Below are 27,136 nucleotides of genomic sequence, written 5' to 3'. Positions count from 1 at the left end.
TTCCAACAGAATACTGAGCCTCACTTCAACTACGTAATGGGCAGAAGAAGAAAGTAAAACAAACTGGGCCTTCTTTTATTTTGATGTCACAAAGACAAATAGAATGGGGTGCGATAATCATCCAGACTAGTAAATCACATTAACAGCACTTCACTGCGAGATAACTAGATAGACGGAATTTTTGGTCCTGGTTCCTCTCTTTGGCCCTTAGACAGTTACTTATTCCAATTAATTCCAGGTTTCTAATCTGTAAAAAAAGAGGTATAGGATAAATAATCTCTTATATTTCTTCCAACTATATAAAAAGGCTATTGTTTTATGTACCAAGAGGATGAAAACATGGTTCTATGAAATTCAGACCTGTGTTCCAATGAGACTGCATTTCAGGTAGATCTGAGGCAGCCAAGTATGTAGTAGAAAATTCTCTAGCACCAGATAAGAGAAGGACTCAGCCAGATTCATGCCAACGTGAAGATCCAAGTCACAGAGACAAAATAAATCTCCAATCAAGGAGAGCTCATATCGGAAATTATACTTCTGCTGTATTTCCACACCCATTTATGGAATATACAATATATAAAAAATTGTTTTATAGGTAGACAAACAGATAGGTATATAGATAATCAAAAAGAGATGGAATGATGATATTTTTCAAAGATGTTTTCTACACAAAACAGTTTTATAAAAATTTGCACATTCAAAGAGAAAATAATTATCAGACTAGAGATAATGCAGATTGTTTAGCAAGAAAAGGTCAAGGGTTAAAAATAGTATTTAAATATTATAAGAACCTACACAGTAATACAATGAGCTGTGATGTTTTTCTTTTGGCCCCCCAGAATATAATTAAAAATCATTACCCTCATGCATACTAGTTAATAATATGATATAAATAATTTACTGCTACTGTAAATTAAAAACAAAATACATCATAAAACTGTATTCAAAATGACTGAGCTATATAGGAACATTTCCTCAAAAGGTAGAGACATGGGAATTTTTTCCACAACCAAAACCTGAATGCCATCCACTAATGGATTAAATGAAGAAAATCAAAGAAAAAAACTCAACAGCCAGATTGATTGCATAAACCTTCAGCAAACATTGAAATACTTGTATAGGAATTCCATGACTAAACAAAATGTAAACAGTCCAAATACTTTTTCCACCAACAACTGGATTCAGTAGTTCAGTAGACCTTTTATGTTATTTTTGTGTTTTTTATTCTTATCCTCTGATAAGAAAGAAAGAAAAGAAAAAAAAAGAAAGAAAGAAAGAAAGAGAGAGAGAAAGAAACTGGAGCACAGTATTTGTTGAAGAGTTTAGACCTATACTGAGTCACAGCCCAGTCTTTCAACCTCAAAGTCAATTTAGCAACTAGAAATGATGTAGGAGAAAAAAGCAGATTGGGTTCTACCAGGAAGAACTGTCTTTCATTACCGCGTAAACTTAATGGATGTATCGCATACCACAGAAGTGGTTTTAGATTCAGTTATTTATTCAAGAAATACTTATCCAGTGTTTTCTAAGCGGCAGGCACAGTGGATACTGGGAGCAGCAAAGGTGAGCAACAAAGACACGCACCTTGTCCTCATGGAGCTTTCAGTTTAATAGGAAACAAACTTCAATGAGCCAATCTCACAAATAAATTCACAATTGAGTGATTATATAAAAGTGAATATAGTGTTCCATGGAGACATAGCAAGGAGATCTGACCTAGTCAGGTAAAACCAATGAGAGGGTTTGTATCCTATTCCTGGAGTCTCACTTAGAAAACAGGTGAAGGAAATACTTCCACCAATAGAATGTCCTTCTGGACACCCACGTTCTATCCTAACCACTAACTATATATCCCTGTCCCCAAAGCCAACTCTTCTTTTCAACTGGCCTTGCTGCGAGTGAGCTCCATATGTCATGAGAGATGAACCAACACTCTGGCACAAACCACACATCATCCAACATCTTCAGCCCAAAGCAGCTCACCCTTGGGGCTTATCTGTAGGTAATGGTTGCAGAACCCTGGTTGGCTCTGTGGGGACCCCAGAGGTACCCATTGCTCTCTCCTCCAGCATGTTCTTAGAATGACAGTCTGAATGGCAATGAACAATTGTACTAGAGCAGCACAATAAATGGCCAAAAGAAGGAAAGGCTTCCTTTTGAAAAGGGAGAGAAGCATTCTTCTGGAAATGTGTCCAGACAAGGTAGACTCATTTAAGAGATTCGGATGATGAGAGCCAGGTGGACTAACATATACAAGGTCCATCTGAGTGTCTCAAAAATGTAGTTTTCAGTCTGGAACCTCAGGTGGGGATGGGATGCACCTGAGAATCAAAGCAGGAGAGACTCTTTTTTCTTAGATGAAAAAGAATCAGTTGGTGATAGATACCGAAGACCTAGGAAGTGAAACCTGTCACCAACTTACAAGATTTCATAAGCACAGACTGAGTAATGAGATTATATGTAGCATACAAATGCATACGGTATTTCCTAGAGATTTTCTTGAAGTAAATCTAGTCTCAAATTATTCGTGCCATGTTAAAGATAGTCCTGAGCTGCCCAGAGAGCCGTCAAAGGAGCAAGTCCCCTGGAGACAGGGTTGTGGTCCTTAAGGAGCACCAGAACACTTGTGAGGTTAGAAGGTTATCAGTGGTGGAACATGTTTGTGTGTCTCTGAGAGGAAGAGAAGGGAGGTTGTGATGAGGAACGGTGTTGACTTTTCCCCTTTTTTGACAGTTCTTGCTCCCTGCTTATTTATATCAAAATTATCATCATCATCCTCTTCTCCATGATTACCCAAGTTTCATGTTCACACTCTTCCCAACCCTGTCTACACTTACCCCAAATAAACACCAAGTTATTAGGAACTGGAAAAACAGATTGTCTGCCCATCCCCATTAGCATCTGTCCTAACAGGTCACTGAAACATTTACTGAAACCTGCAGCCCCGGGTGAAGACTGCGAGCCGGCAGCCAGCATAGCACACGGAAGTGGGGCTGCGGGTCAGCCTTAGAATGATGCAACCTGATCCCACAAAGAAATCAGGTAACAGAGATACTGTCTGTCACCATCAGGGAGAGGAAAAGCTAAACCATTTTCTGGACTCCGCTGAATGAAACCTTCATACCAGTTAACTAAACCCCTCTGGGAAGCATCAAGCCAAAAATTTCAGAATGTTGGCCATGTATTGAAATGTAAACTAACACTGCTAAAAAAGAAGGGGTAGGTGGGCATCTTAAACCAATGTGAATCATTTGCTTTTCTGATACTTTGGATCAGCTACACCACTGCTCCCTTTCATAGGAACAAATACACAAAAGAGGGCTTCTGTTTCATAAAAGCAGCCCAGACAAACGGCACTCCGCAGGGTGCTGGACCCAGAGCTGGCAGCCGGCCCAGTCTCTGCGCTCCAGTCTGCGGGCGCTTTTCACTTCCACAGCTATCAGCCTGCTTCAGACCTCTGCCTGCACTCTGACTAGGGACAAAGTGACGATCACAGTGGAAATCCTTCTGTATGCTGCTAATAAGCCTATTTAGAGTCAATGAGAAAGCCTCATTTTGCACCGATAAAAGCCTTCACGAGTTCTACTGAATCAGTAAAACCAAAATGTTTGTGCACTCCTTGTCCTCATTTCACATCAGTCTGAGAGAGGGAGCTCAGCAAAACATGGGGCACAATGACCTCTAACTTTTCTTCTTCTCTAAGGTCCTCTGATACTCCGTTGGCTGACAGGATTGAACTTTATTTAAACAATCACAAATCCTGATGGATTCCTGAGCCCTTCCTCAATTTCACCGTGGTCTGCTGAATTGGCATATTTGGAATCTTGGATCTCTCTTGGCAAAGAATTGAATGCCACTCCCACCTAACTGCTTGGCTAACAATGTCTGTATACTATCTGAAAAAGATCTGGGTGGTAGACCCAGATCTCTGGATAGAGCATATTCCCACCTCCCACAGCAAAGGTAGGAAGAGCTTTGGTGTTTCACGAACCATGAACAAACAGGAAATTCATGCCAGCATTTTAATGTCCTTAATGAAAGATATTAATCATTTTCCCAAGTGAAAATCTACAATCGTAACCATTTGACCACAGTGATGTAAGCAAATAAACCTATGGCTAAAAGGTTCTCCGGGGGTCAGTGGTTTAATGGAGAGCTAATACAGGGGTGGAATGACATCACCTCTTGGTCAGAATACTAACTCCTTTTTCAACAAATAGCCACATTCTAAGTCAGCTCACTGTGAGACATAGTGGAGAGGTGCGCAATGACATAAGTTCCGTTTCTGAAACAATACAAGTTCTATATATAAGCTGAATGTTTTAGCCATAGAGAGTTGCGGTGACAGAAGGGAGAACCAGAGCAATTTCAATGGCCTTCATGAAAGACAGGTATGACAGTGACAACCACCATCATCACCACCAAAACCCAAAAACAGGAAAAATGACAATTTAGCAAGAATGCTTAGAGGTCAAGTTACTGGTCCAAGATCACACAGCTAAGATGCAGTGTTTAAGTGTCTAACCAATGAGGTTGAGAATTTGACTAGACACAGAAACAAAATATTTAGAAACATGTAGTTCTTCTTAGGTCTTATAATTTAGTTGATAAAATTGCAAGCACTTTGAACAGGTTTTCACTTACAGTGCAAACACAAAAGCTTAGCTAAATTATTGTCTGGGTGATAAATAGCATACTACCATCATCTGTAAAATCATATTTTTGTAGACTAGAGGGCATGTTGTTTAAAGGAATTCAAAAGGTGAATTATTTTGATAAATGAAGGCATATTCTCTAATATGTGTGTTTTATAATTCTGCAACTTACCTAGAAATATGTCTCAGTGAAATATTTCTTAAAAGCTGTATTTCTGTTTAATTTTATATTCACTAACTGGAAAGTCAGTATTTAAGAAACTTGTGGTGAATCCATTTAACATAAACAATTTGTCTGCATTGCAAATATTAACCTCCTGATTTATTTTAGAATCTTAATTTTTCTCATATCTTAAAATAAGGCTTGTTCACATTATGTTAAATAAATAATTTCCATTTATTGGTAATATATTATATTCATTAGGATGCTTTCAGTGACAAATAATAGAAAAGCCAATGCAAAATGGCTTTTAAAATGAGAGCTTCATTATGATCTCATATCTCAAGAATGGAAGGGCATTCCAGGCTGCTTAACTCAGGTTTAAAGATGTCAGCAGTGACTGGGGTTTCCTCTGCTTTTGTATGGTGCTGTTGCTGGTGTGATTTCCCCGCTGCCATTCCAGCCACCAGTTGCAGACATAACAATAACCAGAAGAACTCCCCACCCTCTACTCCCTGAAGGGTCCTGTAAGACTTTCCTATCTATCTCCTTGACTAGAACTGCACTACAAGGCTGGCAGGCAGGACGGGACCCCCATAATTGGATCAGACCAATCCAAATTAACTGGGTTACATGGGGTATACACTACAACAAAACTTGTGTTGTAGGCCCGCCAGCCTAGACCTATGTTGTGCAATATGGTAGCCACTAGCCATGTATGGCTGTTAACATTTAAATGTACACTAATTAAAATTGAGTAAAATTTAAAATTCAGTTTCTGGGTTGTCTAGCCACATTTTGAGTGACCAATAGTCACCTGTCTAGTGGCTACTTCATTGAACAATGCGGATATAGAAAACCGTCCTTGCCATAGAGCATTCTATTGGATGCTGCTGACACAGAAGAAAGGGAGATTGCTGTTGGGTAAGTAAGCAACAGTACCTGCTGTGCTCCCTCTGTAGCAGGCAATGAGCTTTATGCATATTACTTCCTCTAGTTTTCCCCAGTATTACTATCATATGTTAGTCTGGACACTAGGTTGCTAGCTAAGGATGGGAAAACTTAATTAGAAGTTTCGTGACCTAGCTCACATCCCTGCAGGAAGGGTACAGTTAAGATCTTGATCACAGTCGGAACCCTTTCCATTTGTGCGCTCTGTTCTGTCGACGTGTCGGTATCATCCTTCCAGGCCAACTTCCTCCTCAGGTTGAAGAACCTGACAACCTTCCCAGCCTCCCATCTCACAGCCCCACCCCAATACCCCAAAAGAAACCGACCTTTCTCTTCAGTTTCATTTTTAAATATGCCTTGGAAGGACTCTGATGATCCAGCCTGGGTCAAGCACCCAGCCTTAAACCAGTCGGTTGTAGCTACAGAGACACTGGGGGAGGAATTAGGGTTGTAGATCAGAGATGTGTCCTTAGTGGGGGTTCACCCATTGTTATTGAGGATGAGTCTCAGGAAAAAACAATTCCAGGATCTTCTCCTTTACCACATTCCCGAAAGTCTGCATCCCTTGAGCTCTGAATCAGGCTCTCTGCAATTTGTTTTTCACACACTTTCTGGGTCTGTTTCGCCCAGACTTATTCATAGGCCACTGAGTCCCAACTTTGTCTCTACAGCAAGACCTCTTCTCTCAGCTTCAGACTCACATAACCATCTAATTAGATATCTCTCACATCCATCCACTTTTCTCCATGCTCACTGCAGTACAGCCATCATAACCTGGGCCACTGTCACCTCTAGAGAAATTACTGTAATGTCTAACTGGTATTTCTTCCTTAGTGTTATGCGACAGCCAGAATAATCCTACTAAAATGGAAATCCAGTTATGTCATTGATCTGCTTAAAACCTTTAAGTACGTGTTCACTGCATTTCGGAACAAATTTCCACTCCCTCATGAGACGCGTAAATCTTACATGACCTGTGCTTTGGCTAGAGGATGCTTCTCTCTTGCTATCCTCCCACCATACACTCTATGGCAGCCACGTTGAACTTGTTCAGTTCCTCAGACCTCTATCCTTCTTGGTCTACTGGCATGTGTGCTTCCCTGTGTTTGAAATAATCATACTAACCACCTCTTCATCTTTTCTGAATCCTTTCATAATGCAAATAATTACCCTTTATATATAACTGTTCTGTACTCTTTTTTAGGGGATAGGAATATCACATCTCCCTAATGCTGAACCAGAATATATTCCTTCTTTCTTTATTTTGTTTTAATGAATTGGTTACCTCCATTGCTGTTTAATTAGCATTGAGGGAAATACTTTTTTCTTATGTTTCTGTACTTTTCTACCCACTGCTTTATTTTCACTGACCCAAGTTTTGCTGTGGGTTTTCAAATAAATGATTCTCAAAAATGCTTTGTCACTCAGTTGCCCATATTCCCTTTTTCATTCCTGAGTCCTTCAGTATAATATTCCAGAGGTCATGTTTGTCTAGACACATGTAAACTCAACCAATGTAGCTAATGACAGAGTCCATTGCATGCTTTACAGAAAGGGATTCCTAAACTCCTTAAAATAGGGAATACTATTTTAAGTTATTTCCAGAAAATGCAAGACTTTATGTACCTGCAAAGTTCCCTGTAATCAGAGGGCACTTCCTTATGCTTCTACAATTCAAGCAGGACTAGTCCTCTCAGACCATGAGCATCAATCTGACCCCTTCAGTAGTGAGGGAGCTTCACGGAGAGGGAATACTTAACCTTAGGCAGCCACTGGGAAAATATTCAGGACACCGGAACAGAAAAAATAGCAGAATGGGTCAGTGAAATTCAGTCCCTTGCTGGGAAAGGCCTTCTTTCAGAACAGAAAAGGATGAAGGAAAGGATCAAGTGTCAAATCAGATTTCAGCCCCATCATCACTTTCGGGTAGCTTTATGGATTTAGACAACTCACTTAGGCCAGATGGACCATGATTTCCTTTTCTGCAAAATAAAAGAATTGAGGAAAATGGTCTCTATGGACCTTGGCAACTCCTTTATATATACGAATTTATGACTGACAGTGCAGTGTTCTTTTAAGTTTGAAGAATATTTTTGAATCCTGATATGGCAAACTTTGCAATCTACTTTGCAAATTTTGGAAATACAGGTGCATCTGTACACATGCCTTTAAATTTGAGCTCTCCACTTCCAAACTTTCTAATGAGGAGACAGGCACACATACACCGTACCTTTACACTTTACTGATTTAAATACTTACTGAAGATTAAACACACGACACAGGCTTTATCTTGTAAGTTTTTACATTTTACAATTTAAAGTCTTATTTAGATGATCTTCTGTGGAACACTGTGGGTTTATCAGTAGTCTTTAGCACAGCTGAATATTTTTTTCTGCTAATTAAATGTCAGATGTCACTGCTATCTCAATAAACTAATTCTCATATCCCCTGTTACTCACAGAGTGACCCAGAGCTCACCACCTTCAATATCACCTGAGACTGGTCAGAAATGCAGACTTCCTCACCCCAGACCTACACAATCAAAATTTGCATTTTAACCAGGTGGTCAGGTGATTTGTATGCACACCAAAGCCCTATAATGTATAGGGCTTCCCATACTGCTTTCAAATAGGTAACTTTTTTTCCATAAACAAGTGAATGAATGAGCAAACCTACTGTAATTTAGCAAAGTGAATGGCTGTAACTCGGTGATGCTGGATTTAGAATTATAGAAGCTTGCAGTGGATAGTTCCTCCTATTTTTTAAATATAATTCTCAGTCTACTTTTATAAATGGCAAGGGGCCAATGAACTGGATGAAAAAGTTTATTCTGTTCAAGACCTACTCACAGATACTATATATATCATTAAAAACAATGTGAAGAATATTAAAATATTTACTATTTTCTATAGGACTAACTAACCACCAATATATGATTTTTATTTCACTTTATAGCTGGTAACTTTAAAATTTCATATTTCACTTCTGTCATACATAAAATATAAAGAGAAAAAAGAAAAATGCTTTTCAACTATGTGGTAAAAGCCCTGAAATAAGTAAATAATACAATAAATCAAGGATATAAAAGTGAAGCACAAATTCAAATAAAACAGATCAGGCTTCTAGTTGCAACTCTGAGACTGTGTGTTTTTTTTTAACAATTCACTGAATTTCTGTAGGTCCTATTTCTTCATGTAGAAAATGAGAGGATGTTCTTGATTTTACATCCCAGCTATAAAATCCTAAAATCTAGTATGTCTCAAAAATCAATATCTGTTCTGTTATCTCACATGTGTCTACTAGAATTCAATATGGAATCTCAGAAGTGGCATAAACATGTAATTCTGGGGTTTCTTCTATTTCACTTGCTCAGAAGAGAAGCCTGTGGGCTAACTGCCACCTCACGATGCTGATGTAAGGACATTGTCCTCAACAGGGTTTTACTCTTGGCCAGAGACAAACAGCGATGGCAGAATACATTTTAACACAGGGACCATTACCTTAGCTTCCCTTCATTCTGAATGAATAACTAAGTCAAACAGTGTATATCCATCCCCCTCACTAACCACCTAATTCATTCACTCATGTGGTTTCCACGAGTCCTGGGTGAACGGTTCAAAGCTTCCACGTTTCATAGTCTCCCAAAGAATATGGAGGACTATTGAGAGGCAGTGACACCTGAAAGATATCCAGTTACTCTGGCACTGGAAAAAAAACTGACAGGTCTTTCAGAGAGCTAATTATTGAGCCTGCTATTTGGTTCAATGACAGAATCACTTGTTTATGAGAAGAAACATACTTGTGCATTGCTTTTTCCATTACCATTATTTCTATCATCATAAATAAGAATCAATAGGCCATTTCAAGTAGCATCTGCTCACCATCACTCAGCATCTGAGTGTCAGGCACATCAGCATCCCAACCTCCTGGCTGGGGATTGAAACCCAACAGACAAGGAAAGCACTTCAAATTCAATAAGACAGTATATATGTCTGTGTGAGCAACCTGAGGACAAGGTGATCTGTTCTTTGTCTCTCTATTGGCAGTGCAGTGTCTGATACAAGGCAGGCTATCCAAAATAAAAGTGACTAAACTATGGGTGGATAGATAGATAGACAAATGGATAGAGGAAAAGGAAGGCTTTAAGATGCTATATGGAACTGACTGGATTTATTGGGCTGGTCAGGGGATGCTGTTTTATTAAGGGCAGAGCTAGTCACAACTCATGATGGAGAAGTGAAAGCCACGGCCAAACAGTACGACCAACAGGGAGTCTGCCTTTAAGGACCAGCTCAGTAGACACAGGTCCCTACAGTCCTCACTATCTGGCCTCTCTGAAAGACAAAAATTCAGCAGAACAGCCAGTAAGAAAGTTAAGTGAGACCTAAAACAAAACAAAACAAAACAAAACAAAAGCCTCTCCACTGCCAGTGAGAGTCTTGCTGAAGAAAACAATGTCAGGTAAGGAAGTAACCAGAGAAAAGGTGCGAAAAAGAAAAAATGAGGTGAAGGGGAGCAGTGGAAGAAGTGTTCAGGCGGAGGCCTGAGTGGGGAAATAGGTGTGTGAACAAGGTGCGAAGACAGGGAGAGATGATGAAGAGCCACAGCTCTTGAGGGAGGGTGCGTGTCTGTTTGAGAAGGAGAAAGGCATTAACTTTGAGAGTGGAACAAGGGAGGGAAAAAAAGAAGAGGTCAGATAAATGGCTCTAAATTAACACCAGCACTGATAACAAGTATAAAAGATCCCTTTCTTCCTGAGAAGACAAAGGGAATTTTAAGTAGGATTAAGTAGTAGTAGCTTTCAGAACTCAGCAGACCTCAGAAGCAATAACAACTACATAAATAGCTAAGTGGATGGTCGGAATCGCTTCACTTTGGAATTGGGCCAGCAAATCAAAGTTAACAGTAATATCACATCTTTTTGAAAGCTTTCCTGAGATTCTAGGAGGGAATATCATTTCAGTAAACTGTGCTGAGTTAATTTTAGGAAGAGGATGCTCTCACCGCTTGAAGACATTCTGTAGCCTGAAAATTGATAAGACAGAAGCCCTACCCTGCTGGGAAGAATTCTCTTATCCATGTAAATACATTGTGCCAGTATCGCCCCCAGTGGAAGAAAATAATTATGTTCACAGATTAGCATTGCTTCAGGTAAAATTTTACTCAAAGCATAACTCACAAATAATGCTCTAAATACAGCAAAAGGGACTTTGCAGGTATCCCACTTTCACAGAGTTCCTTTTTTGACTTATTGTGAATGGTTAAAACGTGAACCTTGCGAGGCCTAATTTTGAAAATTGCATGTCTTATATATGTTCATTTCTAAATTAGATGGAATTGGAATTCTAATTGGAAATATAAATTATTTTAACACCCTGGACACTTCTACTCATGAATAGCCTGTCGATTTTTCCTCTTAAGGACATTTGACCATTAAGGTGCTAGATCATCTGTACTCTTTCCCAAAAACAGAGAAGAAAGCTGGGTGTTCATGGTAATTTGGGGCATAAGTATGTTCTCTCATGATTTAGAAATATTCATGTGTTACTGTTTTTTGTTTGTTTAAGTTAAGTTAGGATATTGCATTATATACTTATTTTCCACCTAGAGACAAGTTATTTCAGTATTATCCACAGTGGAATTTGGATGAAAATCTGTTTATTGACCTTGTTCCCTAAGGGTATCTTTGCCCTAGCACTTGGAATAAACATAATTTTCATTGCACTAGAAATAGTTTTAATTGGACAGACTGTTACACCCAAATAAACCAAAGGAATCTAAAGCAGACATGGCACCAAGTCAGGATTCCACTACAACCCAATGCAGCATCGATGTCTGCAGTAAGTATCCAACACACTTACAGATACTAAAGGGCATCTATTCTCCTCAACATTTTTGGAAAATATGAGTGTAGAGAAACTGGGTATTCTGAAAATAGTCTGTTAAAAGTTATGTGATTAGTTAATAACTAATTTCCTACCAATTTTATTATATGTAATGTACATAAGAGGAACTGTGTTTACCCCATTCATTAACTGGTAGATTTTCATTAAACAGTCTAAACAATAATAGGATATGTATGAATGTGTAGATGATCAAATAATAACATTCAGAGTTCAGAATTAAACACGATGTAGAATATATTTCAATGAAAAACACAGAGGGTACTCTGTTCATAAACCCTCCTTTCAAATTCTCCTATAAAGTAGACCCTCTTTATTTCCCACTATTCCTTAACAGGCACCCCTTCTCCAGTGAGATGGACCTCTTCACTCTCCCTCACACATCCCGGTGCCCTACTCCGTGCCTTTGCTCTGCTGACCCACCTTGCCCCTCATCCCCGATGCTCTTCCTCAAGTCTTTATTAGCAAGCACTCACCTCCTCCATGAAGCTTTGAGTTTTACAACCTGAATTTAGTCATACATTTTCTGAACTTCCCTAATATCTATGTCCAAATTTACCATTTAATTATAAAATGTCCCCCTCTGCTTTTGTTCCCATCTTATTTCCTGGAAACTAAGAAGATACTGGCTTTCAGTTCATCTCCTTCTTAAACTCACCTACTCAGTTTCCTTTCCTGGCTCCTCCCCCGGAAGCTTCAATGGTCATTCCTCATCTCTGCTCAATCTCCAGTGGCAATTATGTCTCTGCCCCTCATCTCCCAGGTCTCCACCTGCCACTCCCTAATATGTATTTTTAGTGCTGAACACTCTGTGGGGTCCCAGACCTTATGCTGCCACCTGCTGGGCAGTTCTATAGGGGCTACCAAATTTGTTAGTCCCTCCAAATCCACCATTCATTCTGTCTTCTCTGTTAAGTGAGTACATCACCATTTTCCTAAACTTAGCTGGTAGAGATTTAATATTCCGAATCTCTATTACTAACTACCACCTGCAGCGTTAATCACTCACCAGGTAGTGTAAATTCTGTGCACTGTGATCTTCCCCGTAACACACAAGCCCTTGTCTAGGCCATGATTACCCATCACCAGAACTACTGATGGGCTCTAAATGACCCTTCTTTTTCTTCTCTGATCATACTTACACTTCTGACAGAGGTGTCTTCTTGAAACATGTATCTGAGCAATGCCCTGGATAAACAGCCTCAAGGAATTCTACCCTACATGTAGGATAAAGCCCACACCCCTCAGCTCTGGAGCTTCTAGAAAGTATCTCAAGAACTCGTATGACCTGGCCCCAGCCTGTCTCTTAGCTTCATCTGCCCTCACACTCCCTCTCACTCACTACCTCATTCTTACTCCCTCCAGCCTCCCTATACCTTTTTCTCCTTTCTCTACCTTGAACAAAGGAGACTTGACTGAAATCCTGCAAAGGGCTGACCTCATGTCTTCACATGGCTGACACCTTCTGGCTATATAGGTCTCATCTCAAATGTCACCTCCTAGGTACAGCATTTTGTGACTGCACAGTCTAATTGCCACCCTCCCTGCCAACACCACCTGGTCACCCTCTCACATTTACTCTGCATTTCCTGTAAGCACATCTCAGCATCTGGAAGTCTCTATTCCTTTACATGCTTACTTACTTAGTGCCTGTCTCCTCACACTCACACGCAAGCTCTGTGAGCACACACACCTTGTCTCCCGCCCTCACTCCAGCTCCCGGAACAGTGCCCAGCACGCAGGGAGCCTGAAGGCATATCCCTCCACATCCTCACCCTCGCTCTGCTTGTATGTCCACTCCGGCATGTCTCATAGCACATCTTTTATTTGAACAGCTCTTCCCAAAGGGAGTGAATACAAGGAAGGGAGGATATATCAAAATATGGGAGTGAGGGAGGGATGTGTGGTTGTGAAACATTCCTTCAAGTTTTGTAGTATTCAGGGTAGAGGGTGTCCAACCTTTTGGCATCTCCGGGCCACACTGGAAAAAGAAGAGGTGTCTTGGACCACACATTAAATACTTTGCAATATGTAATCACACAAAAAAGCTCATAATGCTTTAAGTAAACGTACGATTTTGTGTTGGGCCACATTCTCAGCCGTCCTGGGCTGCATGTGGGCTGCAGGCTGCAGGTTGGGCCCCCCTGGCAGAGGACTTATGTATCTTTGTTAACATCACCTGTCTAATGTTTCATTGTTTTCTTGATCATGCTATAAACAGTGGCCCTTAAATTTCCTTTTCTGTGTGTTAGTTTCTTATATGGTCTAATATGTCTGTAAAATAGATTTTTAAAAATTTATATTGACCTTGTTTAATTTAATACTTAGCTCTAAGTAATTTTTAATATTCTGTATTTCTATGCATGTAATTATGATATGTTCAATTAAAATGTTTAATTCCTACATTTAAAATATGAATATTTAATATCACTATTATTTTTAAGCACAAGATATATAAAACAAATCACTAAAAATTATAGCTGCTAGTGCTATGCAGGATATTGGAGCCAATAGTATTATACAGGACATGGATTAAAGTAGTTTTTAAAAAATGATGTCTTATAGCAAATTATTATGATTCATCATCTTTACTACATTTTAAGCTCCTGGAGAACAATATCATGTCTTGCTTATTTGTCCATATCTCACCAATCCCAATGTAGCTTTGTCCAAAGTAGAAACTCGATAAATGATTTTTTAAATAGGACTAAAATATCCTAGCACATGGCCCATGTCCAATAAATACTTAGTTAACTATGAGAACCAATGAGCTTGTTGAATGATGAGTGTATGCTCAGCCCTACTCAGAAAATGTAACAAGAGACTCAAGGAAACAGAAAATACCCTTACCGTTATCTATAGAGAAAAACTGCATTTCTCAGATAATGAAAAAAATAAATGCACCAAGGAAAACATTTAAGTGGCTACCTGTGCACTTCTTTATATGACTGTTCCTTTTTCCATGTGATCCTAACTTGCATCCAAAATTCTCCTCCCAAAATTCTGCGAACCACACATTTCTTCGATTATTGGCAAGAGTTCGGCTTCTAAAGTATCGATCAAATCCTATTTTAAAGAAGAAACGCATGATTTTAATATTCTTTCATAATCAAAACCAACTACTATCAGAGATCTTAAATAAACAGATATTATGTTATATTGGATCATTGCATTAAAAAAAGCCCAAAGTGTGTTAATAAATGGGGGAGAACCAAAAGCTTCCCTTATGGCAAAAGCCAAGAGGAATCAGTGGACAATATTTCCACCCTAACCATTCACCATTCAGGCACCTGGCCCTAGGGATGAGCGTAACAGGAAAGCCTGTTGTTGGTGTTATCTCAACCTCTCCGTCTCTTCTACGTCTCCCAGCAGCAGTGACCAGCCATCCCCTGACCTCATGCTAAATATTCAGAACAAACTGGGATTTTTTCATTCTCATATTTCCTTCCTTCCTTCCTTCCTTCCTTCCTTCCTCCTTCTTCCCTCCTTCTTTCTCTCTCCCTTTCTCTCTTTCTTTCTTTCTTTCTTTCTTTCCTTTCTTTCTTTCTTTCTTTCTTTCTTTCCTCTCTCTCTCTCTCCCTCTCTCCCTTTCTCCCTCCCTCCCTCCTTCTCTCTCTCCCTCTCTTTCTCCCCCTCCCTCCCTCCCTCTCTCTCTCTGTGCCCCCCCAACCCCATCTGAGGGTAAAGTTCCAGGCTTCTATACTTCTACCCATCTCAAAATTTATCAGTCCTATATGTTCCACTTTTAGCTAATTCGATTAACTAATCAGTACTAATGTAATCTTCTGGAGTCATGGGTAATGGGCTAAAGTGTCAGCCTGCTAAGTTAATGACCTCATTGAAGGGAGACCACCTGGAAATAATGCCTCACTCAAAAGGATAATGGGAAAGGGGGGAATTTCTACCACTATCTAGACCATTGGCAAAGACATTTGGGAGACAGACTGCCTTTCTAGGGTGCTTCACATCTTTGCTGTAGTGTTTACTCCTTCCATAGGGTCAGCCTAGCATCATTTCTTCATTTTCTGTGAAGCAAGCACTCTCTTTCCAACAGTGCTGTAACCATCACGTATGTCCATGGAAATATGAGAACTTAAAGGGCAATATCATGGAAGTCACTAACATCATAGAACAATCAAAGCCATAGAATATCATAGAGCCAACTATAATTGCCTTTCTTAAAAATATATTCAATAGGTACTCCTCTAGTGAAAAAAAATATGCTGGGTTAAGCAGTTACTATCTTGGTGACTCTGCCATCAGAACTGGAAATTCTATCCAGAGCCATCAATAATGGGTGTGTTTCATTATATGCTGATACTCTGGTTTTGCCTTTGAGTTTTGATTTAATTGGAATGAAAACAAATTCTCTTTGGTGCATCCTTACCATCGATTGATGTTCTTTTGGGCAAAATCGTCACAGCCCCTTCAGCAATTTCTTCCTGCTGATAAACAGGTGCTATTTTGGATCCCCAACTATCTGAGCCAATCCAGAGAAAATGCCCACTTTGGTTTAATCTTTTTGCTGCTTCCAATATCCTCCTGTAGGAATAAAAATACATAAAACATACCACATTTATCAAGAAACACTACACTTATGAATGTTACAAGACAGCTATATCAAGTTATACACACTCAGTAGGTCACCATTCAACAATCAGTCTATCATTCTAACTGCCGGGGCTTATCTCCTAAAGGAAATATACTGGCGACTTTAACTCCGGCAGCTGTTAATTAGCTTTATTCTTAACCTCATTCACTTTATTCCATCATCCTTACTTGTCTCATTTCTTTCAGTCCCCGGGTTTTACTCTATAGACATTTCAGACTTAGAAACTAGAAAACTGTTGTGTCTCTGTATACCAGAAGGCAGTCTGTAATTGCATAAGAATGTTGCAATTCCTGTGAAATCTCACAAGATTTTATATTGAATATGAAATATGTCATAGGATATGGGCCACAAATCTGATCCTATATAAGGAAGAGGAGCAATCAGCACCTGATATCATCTTCATTGGCAAACATAATCACTGCCCGAGCGTTGGGTGTTTCTAGCAGGCGTTTGATAATTTTTTCAAATTCTCCAGGTCTTGGTTCACGTGGAATTTTCTGTGATTGGGCAATGCAAACACCACCTATTTTTTTGGAAAAAGAAGAAAGCGATTCAGAAAGGGCATTTATTTAATTAACAAAGTTAATGAGGTTAGCTACCTTATAAAAACACATGATTTGATACAGAATATTGTTTCTCAAAACATCTGCCATTCTTACCTACTAAGAGCAATTACGTTTGTTTGCATTACAATGTGTGTATCAGATAAATTACATCAATTACTTAATCATACATCAGATCAGGAGTATTTTTTCCCCAAGTTTAAACATTATCTTTGTGGATGTCTGTAAGGAAACCAGAATGAACAAAAAAGTGCAACAAGAGTTAAAGAGTCAAGGAAGTTTTGGGGTCAAGGGCTATTTTGATTCATTTAACAAAAGCTGAAGGACAATTGCCTGGATTAGTAAAAAGCATGAGTAAGTCTTTCTGACACATGAGACCACCAATAGGAAGGTCCTTTAGCTATTTTTATTTATTAGGAGAGCTCCTTTAAAGTTAATATCATCTTATAGCTCATAGTAAGTTTAGCAAGATTTCTGTGTGTTAGCATAAAGACATGTTATCACACAAGTGGTCTTCCAGACTGTTTGAGACACGGGCACGTCCTCAGCCGAAATGCCTCGACCATGAAAATCAAAATGACAGACATCCCATCCCACTGGTACAGCAGGGGAAAAATCTTTTGGCCTTTCCTTCTAGGGCAAAAAGAGACCAAAGAGAGGAGTTTAGAATAGATCTCTTTCACTGGGTGGGGATAGAAGAAGAAAGAGGTTTCTCAGTTGCAATAGAGCAGACATACAACACATACTAATACTAGGAAAAAAGCGTGTTAGCAATACGTTTCAGTTCTATTATGATTTAAACAGGCTTCTTCAGTCAGTTGGGTATTAAGTCACCATTTATACCATTGCTTCAGTAGGCATTTTTACTCCCAAACAATTAGCATGCATTTAGTTACCCAGAAGTTACTGGTACCACTGTATGCTGGCATTAGGCTAGAAACTGGGAATACACAGTCTAATCCAGGAATTACTATCCAGTTTGTGAGACAGACATTCCAAGAAATTATTATGGACTATATAACAAATTTTAGAAGAGAATGTATCATACAATAAGGGCACAGAAGAAGGCATAAGCAAAATGCTTGAGAGAGATGGATTTTAAAGGGCAATACACACTTATATGAGGACAAAAGCAGAACATTTCTGAAACAGGCCAAAGTATGAAAGAACCTTGTTTGATCATGGCCTATGGTAGAAACTGGCTAGTATTTGAAGTTGGAAAGAATGGTCAGATCTAGCTTGAGAATGACTTTGTTAGACATGCCAAATAATCAGGACTTTATCTTGAAAACGGCAGTAACCCACCAAAAGTTCATAAGTAGGAAAACTGCAGAATGGACTTTATGCTTTAGGGAAAAATCTCAGGTAACCAAACACAGAAGAAATGTCTCATAGCCAGACAGTGGGTGTCCAGTGTATTGTGATCAGGCTTAACATGTGTGGAAACAATGTATGATTCACAGTTGTAGAGTACTGAAGGCTTATTTTTCTTTAGGTTAGAGCACAGTCCAAATTATCTCTGTGATAGCAATAAGCTTACTAACCTTACAATATGCTCTTCAGGGGTGGGAATTGCCCATAATCCATAGATGGAGCCTATGGTTAGCTAGCCTACTAATCATTCATTCATTCATTCAGTAAATATGTATTGGGTGCCCACTTGTCTGTGTGGGGGCCATGGGATGCAATGGTGAATAATGAAACAGATATGGTCTCTGCTTTCACAGAGTTTAGAAATATGCATGAGCCAGGCTTAATGCCAAAAAAAAAGAAAAGAAAAGGTATATAATTATAAATTATGACAAATCCTATGAGGAACAGCAATGGGATTTTTTTAATCCTCACTTAAAGATATGTTTATTGATTTTGCAAAGAGAGAGAAAGGGGGCAGAGAAAGAAAGAGAGACAAGAGAGAGAGACAGAGAGAGACATGTGAGAGAGAAACATCTGTCAGTTGCCTCCTGTACACACCCCAACAGGGATCAAGCCTGCAGCCTAGGTGTGTGCCCTGAGCAAGGATCCAACTGACAACCTTTAGGTGTATAGGATGATGCTCCAACCAACTGAGCCACCCATCCAAGGCAGAGCAAGGGAATTTAATTTAGATTGAGCAGTGCTCAGGAAAAGACTCCTTAAAGTGGTATCACTTAGTTGAGGTCAGGAAAAAGAGAGAGTGAGGGTAAAGAACATGGGTAGGGGCACGGAAGAGCCAGTGGAGTTAATGAATGATGGGGAGAGAAGTATGAGACAAAGATGGGAGGTAGGCAGGGGTCAGATCATGTATTGCTGTGCAGGGCCTGTGGAAGATTAGGAATAATTAGCCCTGGCTGGCGTAGCTCAGTGGATTGAGCGCGGGCTGTGAACCAAAGTGTTGCAGGTTCTATTCCCAGTCAGGGTACATGCGTGGGTTGCAGGCCATAACCCCCAGCAACCACACATTGATGTTTCTCTCTCTCTCTATCTCTATCTCCCTCCCTTCCCTCTCTAAAAATAAATAAATAAAATCTTTATAAAAAAAAAAGAAGTAAAATAAAATAAAAAAAGAAGATTAGGAATAATTAAAATGTTTAAGTTCCTCACTAAATGTTTTAGTAGCCCACAAGAATATGTCACATCAATGCATTTTACAAAAGAAAAATAGTTGAGAATTGTTGATGTAGGAGGAAGCCTGGAGTGGAAAGAACACCAGGCAATGAGCCCAGTTGGGAGGTTACAGGGTTAGGGAAGGGGAAAACACAGTGCTCCTGATGCTGGAGATGAGCAGATGGAGCTGTCAAATAAAAATTGTATATATTTACATTGTACTGATTCAATCTAAGTAAGAGGTAGTGAGAAATCACTAAGCATGACTTTAAGGTTTTGTCCTTTGTGACCACTTTATGTGATGTCACCATTAAACAAGCAGGAAAAATAGGAGAGCAAGCAGGTATGTGAGGGAGAAAAGCATGATTTCAATTCAGGACAGGTTGTCTTTGAAGTACCCATGAAACATCAAACTGAAAAAGTGGGTCTGGAGTTAAGGAGAGAGAAGGGAAATGTAATTATAATTTGTCAGATGCTGACACAGTAGGTAGTGAAAGTGTTGGGAGTGAAGAGATCACTCTAAGGGAATATTTAAGCCAACAGTAAGAAATGGGGAATGATGGAACTTGGAAAACCCACTAGCTTTGGAGAGAGGGCCAGTGAAGGAGACTTGGAAAGGAGTGATCACATAGTCTGAGGAAGAATCTTTTGGGACAAATTCTAGCAGTAAATTGAAAACTATGTATAATGTCTTTAAATATCAAACAAACAGACAAAAAAAAACTGTGGTGACTGGAGGCATTAGGTAACCATAGAACTGTAAGACCAAAACCTTAATACCCACTAGGGAACAATAGCTTTTTTAATGTATGACTGCCCTTTTAATTAAATGGCTGTGATTACTTAAGCATCTCATTAAAGACTTGCCATATCTTAAGTATCATTCTGAGATTACTACTAACTTCATAGCCTGAAGAATTGAAGGCTGGAAAATTTTTACTATGACTATTTCATATAAGGCAAACAGACAATCCAGGCATGGACTTTAGCCTGGATTCATTGATTCATTCATTCATTCAGGAGCTATTGAATATTTTTGTTAGTAACTTGGGTTTCTACATCGTCCAAATCCACTTCATATTTTTTTATTCCTGTGCCTCACCTAATATTTGTCAGCCTGGCCCATTTGTATTTTTCAGGAAAGTTGGATTACACAATTAATTGACTTTGGCTGAACAAATACTTGTGGGAAATTGTTCCACACAGCCCTTGGCTGTTTGGTGCCTTAGGGATATTTTATTAAATCATGGACTGCATTGCTTCTCAATGATTAGAGTTAGAAGATTAGGATTCTATTCTTAGCCCCGAAACTCATTCATACTTCTATCTTCATATCTGTCACAAAGCCAGACAGTTAATCCATTCATAAGCTCTCATTGTCTACTATGTTTCAGGAGCTACAGACATTCAAAGATTGCCTGTCCTCAGCAACCTTATAATTAAGTGACAAGATGAACACATTAAAAAGCCAAATAAAAATGTAAATTTATCTAATGATAAGAGATAACAGTGTAAAAAGATTTAAATAGAGTAACAATTAATGCCATCGGCCAAAACAGTCCTATGACTTCATAAGAAGTCATTATATACTGTTAGGGTTTGATTTTAAAAAGTGAGATTTAGTCAAATGTTCAGGCTCAACCAAAAATATATTTCCTTACAATACTCATTATCTATTTTTCAACAGACTCTCTGACTTGATTTAGATTCCTGGGGTGAGCGGGAGGAAGAGAGGTTGCCCTCCATCAAAGACCGTGCCTGCTGCATCTATTTTCCCATTCCTCACTCTGAAAGAGCACTGACTGTGTACACTTCCAGGGACACTGCCTTTCCCATTCTGCAGGTGTGCTCAGTTCTGCAGGAAATAATTTTTGAAGCTTAGCATTTAGGAAAAGAATGTTGTTCAGAGGAATTTATAACTGACAGCTTTTTAGAATTTCCTGATTTCATTGCCTATGGAAAGTTATTTCCTTTTGATTTCATTCTATGATGATAATTGAAAGATCATTTGTTCAACTTAACTCTGTAAGCTTAGGTACACTTTACAACATGTGGGATGGCTCCTTCCTAGTCTCCTTTATTCTATGATACTTTACTGCTCCTAAAGGCAGAACTCTAAGGTTGGTGTAATCACCATATTTCTGATTTGGAAACTGAGAAACACAGATATCAACAGCTAGCAAGAGGTTGGAACCCAGGTCCAAAGCCAGATCTGTTTGACTCCAAGTCATCTTTTCCATCATCTTGCCCATTGATGAATGACTATACCTGTTGCTTAATGGTTTAGTGGATACAAGCAATTGATAAATAAGATAAAGCAAATTTAAAGACTCTTTAAAAAAAACCAGCAGGTCACCCCTAACAAATGTAACTGATAGTTATATAAATATAGTAATTCTATTGAGTATTAAGAACTTAATTAAAATACTTAGATCTCATGCAGATTATAGGACTGAGTTAATCTTCTTCAGTACATATGTAACCAGTCTACTCACAATAAAATAAACAAAATAAATATACCGTAATTAAGTTTGTTAAAACTATAATGTCAAAAATAAAAAATAAAAAATAAAGCTTCCTATTGAAAAAAGAAACACCTTCCCAGTTGCCCCTGTAAATATCTGTCCTCAGGAAGACTTCCCTGGATTCTCTAGTCTTCCCCTTCACATTTGCACTGCAGCAACCACAAGAATTGTATTTTTTAAAATTTTGCTATTTGTTTTCACCCTAGTCTATAAGCTCCATGACTAATGAACCTAGTCTTTCACATTTAGCATCATACCCCCCAACACCTACCACTGCTTGGTACACAAAGATTTCAACAAATATTTGTTAATTAATAAATGGAAGACCATATTCAGTAATACATATTGCTGAAACAGAGAAATAGATATGAGACAATCCTGCCTTCAAACTCCTCTCAGCCAAGTAGGAAAAAATGCATATAAATATATATTTAAAAATAAGTAGCATAAAAAAATTGCATCAGGTAATGTAGAGGAAGTTGCCAAAGAAATGAGCTCTATCTCCCAAAATAGCTTTTAATGGAGTTCTATGAATTAGAACGTCACCTTAGCTTCAGTTTACTCATCTTTAAAGTTGCACAATAATTTGCTTTTAATGATACAATAGAAAATTTGTAAACAATTCTATTCATAATTTTTATCTCTTTAGAAAGCTGAGACTCATGGGCAAATAGCCCAATGTCTCTTGTCTGAGAGATGAAAGGTTCATGTCGATGTGTTGATTTGCTAGTGCAGAAAGACTCTGGAATGAGAAAGAAAACAGCCTGGGAGCCCAAAGATCTGAGGGTAGGTCTTGTGTGACCTTGAACAAAGTCTCTTATGTCTCAGTTTCTTTACCTCTGTGACAGGTTCATAATAACTATCACCCAGGATGTCAAGAGAATAAAATTAGAAGGGTAAAATGATAAAGTTCTATATAAATGTGGTACATTATTATTACTATTATCAATAACCATGACCAGATAAGCATCATCACCAGACCTGAGATGGGAGATAGTTGTTATTTAGACCTAACACATGTGTTTGTCAACAGATCATATTCTTAAACCCTTCACCATTCTTTGTATAATATTATCAAATACCTTAAATTCTGAGAAGTGATGCTTGCCCATGTCTGTAATGACTATATTACAGATTTGTGTTTGTAAATAACTAAATTTCACTGTCCACTTATTATTGGCCATCACAATGTGAGAGAGGCAATCTCAATGTAAGAGAACATTAAAAGTTAGTTACACTCTCTTCCCCAGCGCCCCAACTTTCTACCCAAAAGATCCAAGTCCCCTTTCAAAGGAAGTCCATAAGTATTTCAAAGATCTGGGTTGAAAAGTTAGAATTTACTCTTTAAAAGAATGGCAAACACTATTAAACTATTAATGGTGCCAACTATTAAGAAGTAAAGTTGTGGAAATAGCAACATGTTCTATCTCATTTAAACATTTCCTTATTGACTATTAATCGGCTATAATTTAAAAACTGAGACAATATTCTTGCCTGTTGGGCTCCCCAGAAGCAGACCCTAAGAATGAGTTTGAAATGTATATTTAACCTTGGCCTCTACTCTGTGCAATGCTGAGGAATGAAGCAGAACTGGGCAGAGGTGTCCAGCTGGCCGTGACCCAGAGAAAAATAGCCAAGGCCTGGGGAGCTCTGAGGCTAAGATGGCCTCCAGAGTTGTCCCCAGATGAAGTCAAGAAGGTGAACCACTATATCTCCACATCTATCAGTCATTGGATGTGGGCATTCCTGGGTAGGGGGGCAGAGACATTGGGCAAGGCAGCTCTCAGTAGCCAGGCAACCCTTCAAGGAGCTATAGAGCGGTCCCCGAAGCAAGGGCAACATAACCTTCACTGAATGGAGATCTGATCTGATGGGAGACTCACCATATATACAAATTAAGATTTATAGATAAATGAAGATGTATCTCTAATTTGACAATATAAGTCAAATAATTAATAACACTTTATTGTTTAATTGCAAAACCCCTCTTCAAAGAGGACTTATTGGACAGAGAAAGGCGATGTATAAAAATTGTACAAAACTGGAATTGTAGCTAGCTCAGAGAAGAGACATAGGGTCATAAAACTCCCCAGTATTTAGAGTTTTGTTAAAGCAATCTGAACAGATAAAGAATCATGTTTTTAGTTGTTGCTTATTTTTAAGGACAAAATTTATATTAATAATGTCCAAGGAAAAAGGTAAAACAAGAAACAATGTCAAAGCACCAAGCTCCAACTGTGGTGAAAATCAAAGATTAAATAATTAAAATGAAGCTGTTAGCATAGGTAGCTAGATATAAATAAAGGAAGGGAGCAAAGGGAATCAGACATGAAGTATAACAAGCTAGGGAGCTGAATGAGATAATAAGCCTGCTTGCTCCACTAGGAAACTACAGCTTCACACACTCCCCAGGGACCACCAGTTCCTTTCCTACAGATTACTGGGAAGGGGGGAAGGGGTAGAATAACAAAGTAGAAGCCTAGATGGTGTAGGGGGAGGTGCTTCTATTTTGAGGCATGTGCAACAGGAGCCAAGATGACCATAAAGACCTATCAGTCTAGCTTGGGAGAAAGATCAGATTGGATGAGGGACACAGGACCCCAGAAGATCTAGGAGATGGACTGGTTACAGGGAGAACCCAATGCCAGTCCATGAAAGATGGGGAAATTGAAGAGTTATTTTGAAAAAGTGCCTAGCCCTTCCCAAGCTCAAGATAATATAACACCAGCTTAATAAAAAGTGTTCCCCCCACCCTCAGTAACACAAGCTCACCCCATTTGTTTCTCCATTCTCTCTCCATAGCAGCCACATAGCCTGGCAGCCACACAAACTCCAAGTGCAAGCCCGGGTCCAGCAATGCAGCACCAACCAGAGTGTAGCAGGGAACAGACTACATCATGGATGGGGACAGATGTGGACTAAACTGGATTAAACTGGACTAGGCATGGCACACAGCTTTTGGACACTGGCCTTCCTTCTGTGCTTGATGAAGACAAGGAATTTTTTTCCACAGTGAGGACAAAGGGCAATGAGATACTGGGGACCTGGGGGCAACCTTCTATTTCCACCCAAATGAATCTTACCACCAGACCTTATCCTTCTATGTGGGTTCCTGATAACGCTTTTCTCGTGATACCACAAGGCCCCCATTTCCACCGGCTATAAAATTACTTACAAAGCTATATATAGAATATTAAATGGGATTCTTCTTTAAACAACATGATTACTACCAGTATCTCAAGTTGTTACACAATTTTGGTCAAGTTCTAAGTAAATCAGGTCAAGTCTCTGATTATATAAATTGTTAGATCTGCATGACAGACTTTGGTTTCAGTACAGAAAAAATCAACATAATTAACTTTTTATCAGTTGTTAAAGAGAATAACTAAACTGTTGGTAAAAAGTAATTGGTCAACATTTTTGATTGACCATTAAGAAATTATCTATAACAGACTGTTTTTGTTCCAATAAAAATGTGATATAGCTAGTCAACTATTATTTCTTATGAAAGCACCTTCAGATAATAGCAATGAGCAGAACCAAATAAGTTTTTTTTTCTTAAATACAATATTAACACATAAACTCTTAGGCTCCAGATCCCAACTCCAATTTGAGAGTAGGGAGACTTCCTCATCTTCAAGCAATTCTCTGGACCCCAACTGTCCTACAGTGCAACTCCTGACATTATCTTCAAAGAGATAGCATCAGAATCCACGTTAAGGGTCCAGTTCCATAAGGCTGCCTCCCTCCCCGATTTGCTACCTTTGGTTTTCCTGGCAACCAGCCCTGTCCCTAGGTTAACTAAGGTTTTTTCCAAAGTCATTTTGTTAACAGAAAACACTTTAATCACACTCATCACTTTAGAAATTCCAAAGGTCTTTAAGAGCACTAGGCCAGAAACAGGGACAAAAACCAAATATATATTTCTTATTACAAATCACAATATCACAACTCTCCACTCTACTTACCCTTAGCATCATTTCTTCCATCTTTCTGGAAGCATTAGTAAAATAACAATTTTGGCTTACTGTAATTGGTCCTTTGTTGATAGTTGAATTAAATTTGTTCTAAAGTTCAAATAAGTGTAATCACACCTCTTGTAACAGTATTTTCACTTCCTTAGGTGGTGTACAATTGGGACTTAGCAGAAAAGTGCATCCTATGATGAAAGTGTGTATGTTTATCAGCTTCAAGTGCACTTTGTGAAAGAGGTTTATCTCACACATTAAAGAAAAAGTGTAATCTTTAACAACACGGATTTAAAAGAGCAAAATTAGACTTAAATCTGTTTCTCTTCTCCCTCTCTCTCTCTTTCTCTCTTTCTCTCTCTCACACACACATGCATTTTATGCTTTTTCCTCTTATCAAAGCAATGAAATGACGGAATGAAGCTGCTGCTACAAAAGAAGCATGAGCCAAATGCCATTCCTCTCTATGTCCTGTGAAGAGCAGGAATATGGACAATCCACTATGAAAATGAATGGCACAGAGAGCTCCTCTCCTGCCCTGCCCATCTCCACGGGACTCTCAGATAGATACTGATGCTCTGGAGGCAGATTGGGCTGAGATGGGCTCCCGGGGTCAGTGTCCATACATACTAGGCTTCCTAGCTCAGTCACAGCTCATGACAGATCCAAATGTCTGCTCAGGAAAACAGTGGGATACTGGTTACAGATATCATCTCTGGGGAACAACATCCTGGCCCTTCACTAGCTGGCTATGTGACACTGAGTTAGTTATGTGACTTCTCTGTGCCTCTGTCCCTCACCTGAAGATTGAAAAGTGCTAGTATCTTCCACATGGGCTATTGTGAAGGAATTAAATAAGCATTTAACAGATCCATTTTTTTCTCAGAAAATACGTTAGCTATAAATTATTTAAAATAAAGATTGACAAACCTCAAACAGATATGGTAGCTCACTTTCAGCAAGCAATATCCACCTATGACATTATTTGTAGACATCTGAGATTGCATTCCCAAATGTACATAGAATAATAACTCTTACTAGAGATTCCAGTCAATGGGAATATTAACTGTAGAAACTTCTACAGTTAGAAGGAAAACTCGTGTCCACAAGGGACAGCTAAACATATGATGTGTTGCCTCTTCCAGCTCCTGAAAACTGGAAATAGCTAAGGAGACATGGGCATGAGGGAAGAAAGAAAAAAGAAGACAAGAGAGAA

At 38.9% G+C, this 27,136-nt stretch overlaps 1 protein-coding gene across 1 annotated transcript in view; it reads right to left on the bottom strand.

Moving 5' to 3' along the window:
- GRM8 (glutamate metabotropic receptor 8) overlaps positions 1–27,136 on the bottom strand; it is a 794,519-nt gene that overhangs the window by 433,129 nt on the left and 334,254 nt on the right. The window contains exons 4-6 of the mRNA XM_045855677.1: positions 16,669–16,804; positions 16,057–16,211; positions 14,598–14,735 (exon numbers count right to left, since the gene is read on the bottom strand). Of these exons, the coding sequence (XP_045711633.1) occupies positions 14,598–14,735; positions 16,057–16,211; positions 16,669–16,804 (429 nt within the window). The remainder of the gene's footprint in view (positions 1–14,597; positions 14,736–16,056; positions 16,212–16,668; positions 16,805–27,136) is intronic.

Source organism: Phyllostomus hastatus, unplaced genomic scaffold (genome assembly GCF_019186645.2).
Source record: "Phyllostomus hastatus isolate PE091 unplaced genomic scaffold, TTU_PhHast_1.1 phas_scaffold_114, whole genome shotgun sequence".
In the NCBI taxonomy this organism is placed as follows: domain Eukaryota; kingdom Metazoa; phylum Chordata; class Mammalia; order Chiroptera; family Phyllostomidae; genus Phyllostomus; species Phyllostomus hastatus.
Note: the sequence above shows the minus strand (reverse complement) of the source record. Positions and strands in the feature narration are given on the sequence as shown.